Source organism: Aotus nancymaae, unplaced genomic scaffold (assembly GCF_030222135.1).
Source record: "Aotus nancymaae isolate 86718 unplaced genomic scaffold, 86718_ANA_hifiasm-v0.15.2.pri h1tg000062l, whole genome shotgun sequence".
NCBI classification, from domain to species: domain Eukaryota; kingdom Metazoa; phylum Chordata; class Mammalia; order Primates; family Aotidae; genus Aotus; species Aotus nancymaae.
This window is the reverse complement of record NW_026988476.1, coordinates 8089933-8104252: the sequence shown is the minus strand read 5'-3', so window position 1 is coordinate 8104252 and position 14320 is coordinate 8089933. Positions and strand designations below refer to the sequence as shown.

Below are 14320 nucleotides of genomic sequence, written 5' to 3'. Positions count from 1 at the left end.
ATATAAAAACTGCAGAACTTATTAACAATCGATGATTGGTTATTTTTAAAAAGAATATATATGCTGGAGCCTTGGAAACTGCCAAAATAATGGCCAAACTAAGGTGTCTCGAGAGGGCACTTACAGTGTTGCTTAGATGATATCCAATGGAAAAAAAAATCCTCCTACTCTACCCCAAAGATAATGTTGAAATTGGTAAGCAAGCAACAAAAGCTGAAATGTAAACAGAAATGGAAACGGTGTCTTTAAAAGTCAATGATGACTTCTTCTAATTATGTAACATTAGGAACTCTGCTGAGGACAACTGAGGACTACATGAAATTTGAAAAACAATGGTCAAAATATCAAAGAGTTAACAAGATGAAGAGATGAAAAATCATAAGCATATTTTTTCTCTTCCTTTTAATCTCAGAAAAGACAAGGACCAGAAAAGGTAAGCCTACTATTCAAAGATGCTTTGTTCTCAGAATGTTTGCAACAGCTGCAACTCTGATTTGTAGATTTGGCAATTTCTTGGGGCAAGGGTGACAAAAGTCAAAGCCCAGAATCTACCTGAGATGGGGAGCCTGAAAATACATCTCAGTTATATATAAACTGGAATATCACAGGGGTACACCCTCAAATTAAAAGTGGGTGGAAGTAAATCAACTTTTATGTGGACTTTTAGTCTGGGCTCTATCACAAGGGTGGTCAGAGAAATTCAAGTCTTAACTTTAGATTAAAGCTGTCTCTGAATGGGTAAAGACTCCAGATTCTAACAAAAATATCCTTTGGAGGAAGAAAATGACATTCTAAATCTCAAATGTTTCCTTAACATCATGTTTCAAATACAATGGTAAGCAAACATTTAAAGACAGACAGCTACACAAAGAAACAAAACACCATAACATAATAGATTTAGGGAAAAATAGAAATACTAAGAAGAACCATATAAAAAACAAGTTTAATAGTATATTATACATAACTAAAGAGAGAATTCGTGGACCTTACCTATAATATAGGTTGGAAGAAATTGTCCCGAATCCAATACCAAGCACAAGAGGAAACAAGGTACCTAATACATGTGATTAAAGTTCCAGAAAATGAAATAGAGAATAGAGATAATATTTAAAGAGATTACTAAAAATTTTCCATGAAAGATGGAAACTACAAATCTAATGAAAGATGCCAACTCCAAACTCAAAGAATTTCAGTATGTGATAAATAAAAAGAAATCTACACCTAGACACATCATAGTGAAACTATAGGAAATGCAGATTAAAAACTTAAAACTAGCCAGGTTTAGGAGAAGCAGAAAATGTATTAGCTTCAAAGTCTTTACATTTAAGACTTACTTCTCAACAGCAATAATGCATGCCATAAAATAATTATTGTGTTAAAACCTCTACCAATATATTATACTCAGATAAAATATTCCTCAAGAATAAAGTAATACGAAGACATTTTGAAACTAAGGAAAACCAAGGTTTTCACCAACTGCAGATCTCCTACTCCTCCTCTTAAAAGAAATTCTATAAAATATAATTTAGGCAGAAGGCAAAATGATTCCAGATATAAGTGTCTGAGATGCGAGGAAAAAAAAAGAAAAGCCAAATGAAGAAAAGAGAGAGAGAGATAAATATAAGGGTAAAATTTAAGGTGTATTACATAAAATAAAAATTTATTTTGGACTTTAAAAGCTAGAATCTATCAAAGTAAGAGCATAAGTCAAGAAGGGGTAAATGGATTTAAAGGATTCTGAAGTCACTGTATTTTCCTGGAGGAGTATGAAGGTATTAATATATATGAGATATTGATAAGTTAAAGATGCATATTCTAAGGAAGCTGCCACAGGAATAAGAAAAACATACCATTGACTCTTGAATAACATGAGTTTGAACTTCATGGTTCAGAAAAGCTACTTATATGCAGATTTTCTTCTGCCTCTGCCACCCCTCGAACAGCAAAACCAACCCCTCTTCTTCCTTCGTCTCAGCTTACTCAGTATAAAGACAACAAAGTGAAGACTTTTATGATCATCTATGTCTACTTAGTTAATAGTAAATATATTTTTCTCTTCCTTATAATCTCCTTAATACCATTTTCTTTTCTCTTATTTACTTCATTGTAAAAATACAGTACATAATACATATAACATACAAAATATGCGTTAATTGACTGTTTATGTTATCAGTAATGCTTCCAGTCAACAATAAGTCATTTGTAGTTAAGGTTTTGGGAAGTTTAAAGTTATACGTGAATTTTCGACTGTGCAGGGATTGGCACCCCTAACTTCACATTGTTCAAACATCAATTATATGTAACTTTTAAAACAGAAATAATAAAACACAATACACCCAAATAATTAGAAAAAATAAACATACAATGGGTAAGAAAAAGAAAAATAACAATTAAAAGTAGAAGTAAATTTTAAATAAGTCCAATTGAAAAACAAAAAAAAATCCAAATATATTTAATTGTTTTTATCTAACTACATGTTGTTTATAAAAGACACATCTAAAATATAAGAATACAGAAAATTTATGTATAAGGGAACTAATAATAAAGGAAAATTTCTATCAATGCATTAATAATAAAGATAGACTGAGGTAAAAGTGTTTACTAAAATTAAGTAGCTCAGTTCATTACTGAAAGTTTTGACTCACAAAGAATGTTTAACAATTCTTCATTTGTATGCATCTAATAACATAGCCCCAAAATATATAAAATAAAAATTGACAATATTACAGGAAAACATGGACAAATATACACCACAGTGGCAGATTGTTTGTGATTTTGCTCTTTAAAATGGTCCCCAGTATAGTGCTGAAGTGCTAGCTAGTGTTCCTAAGTGCAAGAAGGCTGCAATGTGCATTACAGAGAAAATAAATGTGTTACATAAGCTTCTTTCAGGCATGAGTTATAGTGCTGTCAGCTATGACTTCAGTGGTAATGAATCAACAATATATATTAAATAAGGTCTCTTTAAATAGAAAACCTCATAAAGCAAGGTTATTTATTGATCAGCTGATGAAAAACCAGAGGCTCACAGGACCCTAGCCTTCTACTTCCATTAGGAGCAACGGTTCAATATCAACTAATTCAGTACTTGAGGTGACTTTATGGAACATAACTACCACAAATAACAAGAATCCACAGTACACATTTATTTTATCTATACCTCATACTAAAATGTAAGCTCCATGAAATTAGCAACCTTGATTTTTCATTGCTGCAGCTCCAGCAGCTACAACAGTGGCTTGCACATAGAGGTGACTGGCATGTATTTATCTGATGAATAAATGAAAAAATGAAATGTAAAAAGACTTAAGTCTTCATTTTAAACAAGACCATGAAGTTCCAAGTGGGATGAATGAGAACTACAGTGTCTGAATACTTATAATCAACACTGAATGCTGCCTGGCAAGTAATTAAAAACATAGATTTTATGCCATATCAAATTGGAATGCAAGAGGCAGAGGAAAATAAATATATATCCATGAATACAAGTCCACTCCAAAATTTACCACCCACAAACCTTTCCAGAAAGAATTAGTCAAAAACATAATAAGGAAAATAAAAATGATTAGAAGAAAGGAAGTTATATAAGACAATAAATTGTGGTGAGAAATAAATCAGAAAAACATAGCTAAATCTGTGTAATTACTGTCGCACAGAGTGAACATTAAAATTATCAGGAATAAAAGTATTTAATGGTCTTAAATTGGCAGATTGCCAATGGGAGTAAAGTGAAACATTTTAAAGTCTTAATCCTTTGTGGAAAGGATATAGATTCTGATTGAATCTTGATGTGCTTAAATCCACGCCATATATTTTTTAATAACCATGAAAATGTAAAATCATGAATAGATTATATCCAGACTACTCGATTTTATTTTTTAAAAAGGAAAAACAAAAATATAAATTTAAGAAAAGGAATAAAAAGTGATTTTTAAAAAAGGCAGCATCAAACAAAAAATACCAGTAACTATAATATATATAGAAACGAGTTAAACTTGTTTTTTTAAAATGTGAGCACACAGATCTGGATATCTAAATATTATTTCCCATTCATCAGAATCAGGAGCCTGAAGAAAGGTCTGATGCCAGTTCTGGTGAAATGAAAATGTCAGGTGAGCTTGAGCTATCTTTTTGTGCCAGAAACTTCTGTTGGATCCTTTTCCTCCTGTTCATTGGGAGTAGACAACCAGCAGTACTGATTTTCTTTCAGGCTCCTTTTCTAATAGGTTACTCCATGATCAGCAGTTCTAATTATTCCTATTCTTGCTACAATTCCACCTCTTTTAAAACAATTTTGCCTGCCCTCAATTCCCTACATTCACACTTTCCTATAAACAGAGATGGAAAAATAAATGCACCCAGCTAACACATGGAACAATTGACAAAATGTAACTTCACTGAAAATCTCTATTTAAACAAAGTCTTTATGACATCAAATGAAAGAAATATGCCACATAAAATGTAATAACATTACAAAATATAATAGCTAAATCTATTATTATTCGAGCACCTACTACTTATCGAGCAATGCACCATATAGCCTCTCATTAAATCCTCAAAACACTCACTTTACAAACATAAAAACTGAGACTTCATGAGGTTAAAATAATAGTACAAGGTTATCCAGGAAGTAAATGGAATTCAGATTCAAGACTATCTGATTCCAAAGGTGTGCTCTGCTTAGTCCGACCACAATATAAAAATGATAACAAATAATACCACTGAATTAAGAGATAGATATTGGAATATCTATTACAACACAAAGCAAATATCCATAAATTCTAAGAAACTGGTATTCTAAAGAATATATTTTCTTATACTAATAAGGATTAAGAATAAAATTTAAAGAAAATAATTTCAACAAGTTTTAAAAAATGTTTAAACACTGTGGTGTGTCAAAAAGAAAAGGAAAACTACAATAGAAATTACTTTGAAAATAAATAAAGACACTGCAAATGAAAAGGTTTGAACTAAGGTCAAATACACAGAATAAAACTCATTAATTACTTATATTACTTTTAAAAAAAAAGAAAAGACTGGGCACAGTGGCTCACACCTGTAATCCCAACACTTTGGGAGGCTGAGGCAGGTGGATCACTTGAGGTCAGGAGTTCAAGACCAGCCTGACCAACATGGTGAAACCCCATTTCTACTAAAAATACAAAAATTAGCTGGGAGCTGTGTGGATGCCTGTAATCCAAGCTACTCAGGAGGCTGAGGCAGGATAATGGCTTAAAGCCTAGATGCAGAAGTTACAGTGAGCCAAGATCGTGCCATTGCACTCCAGCCTGGGTGACACGGCAAGACTCTATCTCAAAAAAAGAAGAAAAGAAGAAAGAAGGAAGAAGGAAGAAGGAGAAGAAGAGGATGAGGAGGAGGAGGAAGGAAGAAAGAGGAGGAGGAGGAATAAGAAGAGGAAGAAGAGGAGGAGGAGGAGGAAGAAGAAAGAAGAAGAAGGAGAAGAGGAGGAGGAAGAGGAGGAGGAAGAAGGAGAAGGAGAAGAAGAGACAACAACATGAATAAGTTTTTAAGCAAAAGAAATTAGAAAAATGCCAAAATAGAATGTCAACATTCTATGGAAAGCAGAAAGCCAATAGCCAAAAGTATTTTAAAAGAGAGAAGTAACAACATTGAATTAATAATCAAAAAGGTTTTTGTTGGAAGATGGTAGGTTAAACTCATCTGCTTTTCTGGTTGATTAGCCACGATATCTAACAGCCAGAGAATTGTGTTATATATCTCACTAAATAAAATAAAGTAAAAGGGATGGTGTTATACTGGTTTGAGTATAGTAGTCTGACAAGTAGAGAACAAAGCACTTAAAATTAAAAACAAATAAAAAAAGAAAAATCCTACTTTCTAAAAATTCTGCTCTAAGATAAAATATCAGAAACATCATTAGAAAGAAAAAAGAAAATGATCCAATATTAGAAATTAATATTAAAACTGACAAAAATATATGCAACTCTATGCATATAACTTATAAATCTCAATTAAATACATAGCTTTCTGTAAGAATATGTTGCCAATTGACAAGAAAAAATAGTAAACATGAATAATCTAGAAAAGAAAAAATTTTAATTTTCAAACAACTACCTAACCAAATGGCTCAGATGAGTCCAAACAGTGAGTTCTTCCACTTTTCAAGATTATTCCTATGCCATATCAATTTCAGAATATTAAAAATGATGAAATGCTATCCAGTTAACCTTAAAAAGCAAGAATAGCTCTGATAGCAAAGTTTGACAAAGAAAAAAATGCACTACACACATATTTCACCCATGAGTATATATTTAAAATTATGGCCTAACAGAATTCAACATAATATTTAACAATAATATACTATGAACAAGTAATCCAAGAAATGCAAAGATATTTCAAAATTAACATTTTAAACAGGTAGTATCAACAGGTTAAATATGAACAAGGCTCCTTCCATGACTTGGTTGCAGGGAAGCTAAGAGGCAAATTGATGACCCCATTTCAAGGAACAGCATACACAAACTGAATTTCTTCATATTAATCTTACCTCTGGCTTTATTGTGGTATTACTCATGTTATGTTTTCCCCGCAATTTCTTTAACTTTTTTGTTTTATACATTTCTGATATATGTGTTTTTGTAAGATGCCTACAACACTGTTCAAATAAAATAATCCTGAATGTCACAAAAAATTTATATACAATGATGCTCATCATGGAACTACTGAAAGAGGGGGAGAAAAGGAAAAAGAACAAAAGAGGAGGAGAAATATAAAGAATTTTTACAAACGAAAGAAAATGAACCAAAAAGTGGGCAATTCTCTATGGGAGAAGAATAATAGGTTATTTTGTTTTACTTCTCCTTATTTTTCTAATTTTTAAAATGATCAGTATAACATTAAATGAGAGTAATCATTATTCTTTAAGGGAAGAAAAAAGATTACTATATTTGGATAGTGTTAAATCTTTTTAATATTAAATTAATTGAAAATGTGCTTTTAAAAACAAATGAAAATATCATGAAGATTCTCTAAACAACCCAAATAGCTTTATATCTTGAACTCTCAATCAAATAAAATATTCTTTCAAAAAGAAAACAGAATATTCTTCTTAAGTGGCTAAAGTCACATGGATAAGTATAACATTTTAAAATATACATACATAATATATAAAATTATAGTTATATGTCATATGAACATATAAAATTATAAATTTATAAGTATGTAGGTATATAATTTTACACATACATATAATTATTATTTACATATATAAGTAGTTTCTATAGTGATAGCCAATTAATTCTAATTATGACAATAACTGGCAATTTACATAAATATCCAGTGAAATTTAACATCATAGCCAATTACACATTTTAATTATTCAATAATAACTACAACAATAATAGAGAAAACTCCTTTGATATGTTACCTCGTATTTTGGATATAGAGTTTCCTTCATGACAGATTCTGGAACAGAGAATTTAGGTGCAGCTGTATTCCAAAACAACTTCGTGAATTCTGGATAAGCACACATCTTTGAAAATAACATAAAAGGTTATTAGAAACAGGAAGAAATGGCCCCGAGAGTAAAAACCCAATCTCCCATCAAAATTAGTTTTAGTTGAGGAGAATTTTTGGTTACACACCTTCTGAAAATCTGGGAAAGAATTTTTTAAAGCCATCAGATTAGCAAAATGTAAAAGTTTGCATTACCAAGTGATGCTAAGGACTTGAGGAAACACACTGGAGGCCAATCGACCATTTCTAGTACAGTAGAAAGTGTACATGCCACATCCTCCTGAAATTTCATTTCCATCTATATAGTCTAAGCAAATTCTTACACACATGCATGGGGAGATGTGTATGGGGCATTCACAGAGCATACAAAATAAAAAATAAAACCCAATCTAAATGTCCATTAATAGAGTAACAAATAAAATGTGGTATATTCATAAACACTATAAAACACAAAAATTATGATCTAAAGTTGGATCTTAGAAGCATGGGATTGAGAATAAAATAAGCAAGTTTTAGAAAGATACATAAAACTATGTCATTTCTATAAATGTATCCAGAACACAAAAAACTGTATTATTTATTGGTTAGGCTCCCAAATACATCTAGTAAAGTATAAACTCATGGACTGGAAAGGCTGCTATAATTGTAACAGTAACTTCTGGGGAGGGAGGAATATAAATGGAATTAAGAAATACAAAAGGCCTTAATTTAATAATTTTTAAAGTTTTATGTTAAAAAATGTGAAATAAGTATGACAAAATATTAACATTTTCAAAATCATACTAACATATTGTCAGGTGTTTGCTAGTTTGGTTTCTGTATTTCTTTTCCAAATAAAAATTAATGAGGCCTAGGGGAATTTTTTAGGGATATGAAACTATTCTGTATGATACTAGAATTGTGGCTACATGACATTATACATTTTTAAAACCCCATTGAACTTTGAAGCACAAGGAGTGAATTTTAATGAAATGCAAATTTATGTTTATGGCCATACCACCCTAAACATGCCTGATCTCATCTGTAATACGAATTTTTAAAAATCATTTAGGAGGTTGGGAGGAATCCCAGGCTGGAATACGGAATGTAATAAAACAATCTAACTACATTACAAATATATGAAATAATCTCACCCAAGGGGGTGGGGAGAAAAGTTGCTGACCTCAGTAATTTTGCAAATGAGTAGAGTATATAAAACTAAAGGCAAAGGGAACTGTACATATAGCATTGTACATTAGGTAATAAAGTTGTAGCCCACATGATTATGAATTAACAATTCTGATACTTCTATGCATGTGTACTGGAATTGAAAAATTTAATAAATTGAGGGAGAATGGTGGAAACCTGGTTTGTCACTGCTGGAGTGGAAGTTTAAAGAAAAGGAAGGAAACTAGAATTATCCATGAGGTGAAGAATTAGAGTTGGATGTATCAGTAAGAACTCATATTTAGCTTACTATAGATACAGATGTTTACATATAGAGATATATATAGATATGTGTATTTATTTATACAAGTTTATATACACACATACATTTCCTTGCTTTGTCAGTTGACAAGACCTAGAAGCAACAATGCCTAGTAGAAACAAGCACACCTACTTCCTGGATCTTAGTTTTTATTTATATTCCCCAATAAAGAGAGCCAGGGCTCCTTATTGAAATGGCTGATTCCAGGACTGGGGCAGGAAATACCCAAGATGAGCCTAGAATATCTAATACTGCCAAAAATTAAGAAAGAGACATAGAAGCCAACTGAAGGAATTCCCAATGACCAAAGATCAAACAATTTTAGCAAAACTAATAATAATAACATAATACTGGATTACAACTCAAAGTATAACATATTCACAAATCATACTGATATAAATAAATGACTGAATGAATAAATAAATGAGAAGAATAGACACACTTCCTATACAGAAGAATTCTAATAAATTCTAACAAATTTTTGTAGACACTCTACCCTTAAGGAGGTGGAACATAACTCCCCACTTCTTAGGTGTGGCTATGTACGGTGACTTCCTTCTGAAGAGAATAATATGGGAAGGGGAAAAAAAGAGAAACTTTAAATGAAGAAACCTAGTAAACATTACCTAGCCAGGTGATAGAGGCTAACACCAACATTGATAAATCATGTTGATAGTATGTACCCCGATATGTTATGAAAATGGCACTTTTTATCTCAGTGGTCTTCCTCCCAAAATCACATAATCCAATCAAATCAGAGAAACATCATGACTGGGCATGGTAGCTCACACCTGTCCCAGAACTTTGGGAGTTCAAGGCTGGAGGACCACTTGAGGCTAGGAGTTCAAGACCAGCCTGAGCAACACAGTAACACCCTACAAAATAATTTTAAAATTAGCCAGGTGTAGTGGCATGTGCCCGTAATCCTAGCTACTCAGGAGGTTGAAATGGAAGGATCACTTGAGCTCTGGAGGTCAAGGCTACATTGAGCTGTGATCATGTCACTGCACTGCAGCTTGGGCAAGAGAGCAAGATCCTATGGGAAGGGAGAGAAGGGAAGGAGAGGGGAGAAGAGGAGAGGGAAAAGGGAGGGAGGAGGGCCCCCTACCCTCAAACAGGCCCTGGTGTGTGATGTTCCCCTCCCTGTGTCCATGTGCTCTCATTGTTCAACATCCACTTATGAGTGAGAATATTCGGTGTCTGGTTTTCTGTTCTGGTGTTAGTTTGCTGAGAATGATGGTTTCCAGCTTCATCCATGTCCCTGCAAAGAACATGAATACATCCTTTTTTATGGCTGCATAGTATTCCATGGTGTATATATGCCACATTTTCTTTATCCAATCTATCATTGATGGGCATTTGGGCTGGTTCCAAGTCTTTGCTATTGTGAACAGTGCCACAATAAACATACATGTACATGTGTCTTTATAATAGAATGATTTATACTCCTTTGGGTACATACCCAGTAATGGGATTGCTGGGTCAAATGGAATTTCTTTATTTCTAGATCCTCGAGGAATTTCCACACTGTCTTCCACAATGGTTGAACTAATTTACACTTCCACTAACAGTGGTAATCTATTTCTTCACATCCTCTCCAGCATCTGTTGTCTCCTGGTTTTTTAATGATTGCCATTCTAACTGGGATGAGATGGTATCTCAATGTGGTTTTGATTTGCTTTTCTCTAGTGACCAGTGATGATAAGCTTTTTTTCATGTTTGTTGGCTGCATAAATTTCTCCTTTTGAGAAATGTCTGTTCATATCCTTTGTCCACTTTTTGATGGGGTTGTTTGGTTTTTTTCTTGTAAATTTGTTTAAGTTATTTGTAGATTCTGGATATTAGCCCTTTGTCAGATGGGTAGATTGCAAAAATTTTTTCCCATTCTGCTGGTTGCTGGTTCACTCTAATGATAGTTTCTTTTGCTATGAAGAAGCCCTTTAGTTTAATTAGATCCCATTTGTCTATTTTGGCTTTTGTTGCCATTATTTTTGGTGTTTTAGTCATGAAGTCCTTGCTCATACGTAGGTCCTGAATGGTATTGCCTAGGTTTTCTTCTAGAGTTTTTATGGTGTTAGGTCTTACGTTTAAATCTTTAATCCATCTAGAGTTAACTTTTATATAAGGTATAAGGAAGGGATCCAGTTTCAACTTTCTGCATATGGCTAGCCAGTTTTCCTAACACCACTTATTAAATAGAAAATCCTTTCCCCATTGCTTGATTTTGTCCAGTTTGTGCAAAGAAGTCTAGTATTAGAGAACAGGAAGAGTAGTGATACATTTGAAGCTAGAGAGAAGGCAAGATTTTTTCTGGTTACCCTGTATGTGTATGTGAGGGCATGTGTGAGTGCTTGGGGGAGGGATTCTTAGTCACAGTGCACTGGGAAAGCATTGACAGGGTTTCTGAGGAAGAATGACATGATCAGATTTGCTTTAAGATCTCACAGTCCTTGTCTTCTCAGTTGTGTTTGACACAGTTGATCACTTTGTTCCTTCTAGATATTTCTGGATTTTTTCTCTTGTTATTTCTCTCCATTTAGAGAACTTTTCCAAGCCATTCTTTTAGGGTAGGTATGCTGGCAACAAATTCTCTTAGTTTCTTTCTATTGAGAATGCTTTGATTCCTTCATTCCTAAGGGATATTTTTCTGGAAATATGATTCTGGGAACACATTTGTTTTCTTCCAGCACTTGAAAAATGTTCTGCCACTTACTTCTGGCCTCCATAACCTCTCATGGGAAGCCCATTTCCATACAAATTATTTTTCCCCTGCAGGTAGCATGTCATTTCTTTTTTGTTACTTTCAAGGTTTTTCTTTATTTTTCATTTTCAGAAGTTTGAATATTATGTGGTTTGGTCTGTATTTCTTTGGATTTTTCCACTTTGGGATTTGCTCAGGCTCCTGAATCTGTAGCTTTATGCCTTTTGCCAAACTGGTGAACTTTTCAGACATTACTTATTTCAGTACTTTTCAGTCTCACCCCATCCTTTGTGATAACACAAATACTAGATCTTTTGCTATAGTCCCTCAGATTCCCTAAGGCTCTATTAAAAATTTGTTCAGTCTGTTTTCCCTTAGTTGTACATATTAAGTAAATTCTAATTGTTCTGTCTTCAAGTTTGCTGATTCTTTCTCTCTTTTCCATTCTACTTTTGAGCCCAACCATTAAGCTTTTCATTATAATTATTGTATTGTTTGAGTCTAATATTTTAAAGTTTCTTCTCTATGTCTTCAATTCATTTACTAAGACTTTCTATTTCCTTCCTGAATCTTTTTTCTTTAATTTGTTTCAAGTGTTCATAATTGGCCATTAAAGCATTTTTATGATGGCAGCTTTAAAATCTTTTATCAGATAATTCTATGTCATCTCAGTATTGTCATCTATCAATTTTCCTTTTGCTTTTAGTTAGAGATTTTTCTAGTTCTTACTAGAATTAGTGATTTTCAATTGAAATTTGAATGTTTTGGATATTATGATATAGGACTATGGATACCATTTAAAATCCTCTTTTAGCAGACACTTCACTGGACCTCCCCTCTGATACTAACACAGTAGGGAGTGGGAGGACTGGTTCATTACTACTGGAGGAGGATGGAAGCCCAAGATTCCCAGGTGGTCCCACCTGACAGTATGGAGAAATCTCATTCCACTCTATTAAGATGAAAGTCCCAGCTCCACGCTGAGCCTTTTTTGACCCCACCTTGGCAGTAGTGTCGGAGAACCTTGTGACACTCTGCCAAGGGCAGAAGTCTAGGTTTCCCTGTAGGCTTTTACTGGTAGAAGTGAGGGTGGGGTCGTAGTTTTTTACTGTGGTTTTTGGGTGGAGTACTGAATTATTTGTCTAAAAATTTTCTGTGTTGCTAGGCTACCTCTTTCCTGGTTCTTTGGCTAGAGATAGCAGGCTTTTGTTGGGGATTTTTTTTTTTCATCACCCGTTGGTATAAACTAACTCACCACCATTCTTTTGGTCCCAAAGTTCTTAGCTATTGTGCTTCCTTCTCCTCACCTTGCAGAGTCTACTTACACTTGCAATGCCCAGGGTTTGTACTTAGCAGGAAGAATGGGAAAAATTGCTTCTACTCCATCTTCCTCAGAAGTAGAAGTCTTGCAATTTTCAAGAAACTACCATTTGTTAAGTTTTGGTGTTTACCAAAGGAAAATATTGACAATTATGTTTTAAAGGCTATTAAAATAATTTAACTTTTCTAATTGCAAGTTTCTGTGAGGCCAGAATCTTCTCACACATTTCAACAAAACAAACTGCCACATAATTGAATGCATAAACAGACATGAGAGTCCATTTATCTTTTATTAAGCCAGGTATTATTTTTTTTAATCTTAGTTTCTCACTAAATTTTTTCTCATAACATACTTATTTTTCATAAAAACACTTTTTTTTTGGAAGCTTTCACTCTGTCACCCTGGCACCCTAGTTGACTGCAGCCTTGACCTCCTGGGCTCAAGCAATCAACCCACATCAGCCTCCCAAGTAGCTGAGACTACAGGCACATACCACCATGCACAGCTCACTAGTTTATATTTATTTTTGTAGACATGGCATTTCAATATGTTGCCCAGGCTAGTATCAAAATCCTGGCCTCAAGCAATCCTCTTGCCCTAACCTCCCAAAGTGCTGGGATTACAGGCATAAGGAACATATAGAACTTTATTACTGCAATTTTTAATAAATAAGTATTTTAGCATTTTCTCAGTTTTCATTATTAACAGCATGTTAATAGATATAATTCACATAAAAAATTATTGAGGTCCTTGATAATTTTTTTTTGAGAGACGGTCTCTCTCTGTTGCCCAGGCTAGAGTGCAGTGGTGCAATCACGGCTCATTGCAGCCTCAATTGCCTGACTCAAGTGATTCCCTCACCTTAGCCTCCCAAGTAGCTGGGACCACAGACATGTGCCACCAGGTTGAGTTACTATTTGTAGATACAAGGTCTCATTATATTGGCCAGGCTGGTCTCAAACTCCTAGGCTCTAGCAATCCTCTTGCCATATTCTCTGAAAGCTCTGGGATTACAGGCATGAGCCACCACACCTAGCCAGTCCTCAATAATTTTTAAGAGTGAAAAAAGTCTCCTAAAACCAAAAAGTTTGAGAACGTGTGAGGCAGAGAAAATTAATATTAAAGAAAGTCCTTACTTCCTCTCCCAAGACTTGCAAGTGTGGTTTGTGAACATGCTCTCTAGTTCCTTGTGCCAACTCAGGTGGTATCCCTCGTGGTGTCGGAGGAACATGGACATGTTCTTGGTTGTCATCCATAACAGGAATTCCATACAATATTCTACAATGTGATAAGAACAATAAGTTTGTTTTTCAAGTAGTTGACAAAGCATAAG

At 33.8% G+C, this 14320-nt stretch overlaps 1 protein-coding gene across 1 annotated transcript in view; it reads right to left on the bottom strand.

The window, feature by feature from the left end:
• Positions 1-14320, bottom strand: part of TTC6 (tetratricopeptide repeat domain 6) — a 226700-nt gene that overhangs the window by 93962 nt on the left and 118418 nt on the right. The window contains exons 7-8 of the mRNA XM_064365726.1: positions 14124-14265; positions 7409-7513 (exon numbers count right to left, since the gene is read on the bottom strand). Coding sequence (XP_064221796.1) covers positions 7409-7513; positions 14124-14265 — 247 coding nt within the window. The remainder of the gene's footprint in view (positions 1-7408; positions 7514-14123; positions 14266-14320) is intronic.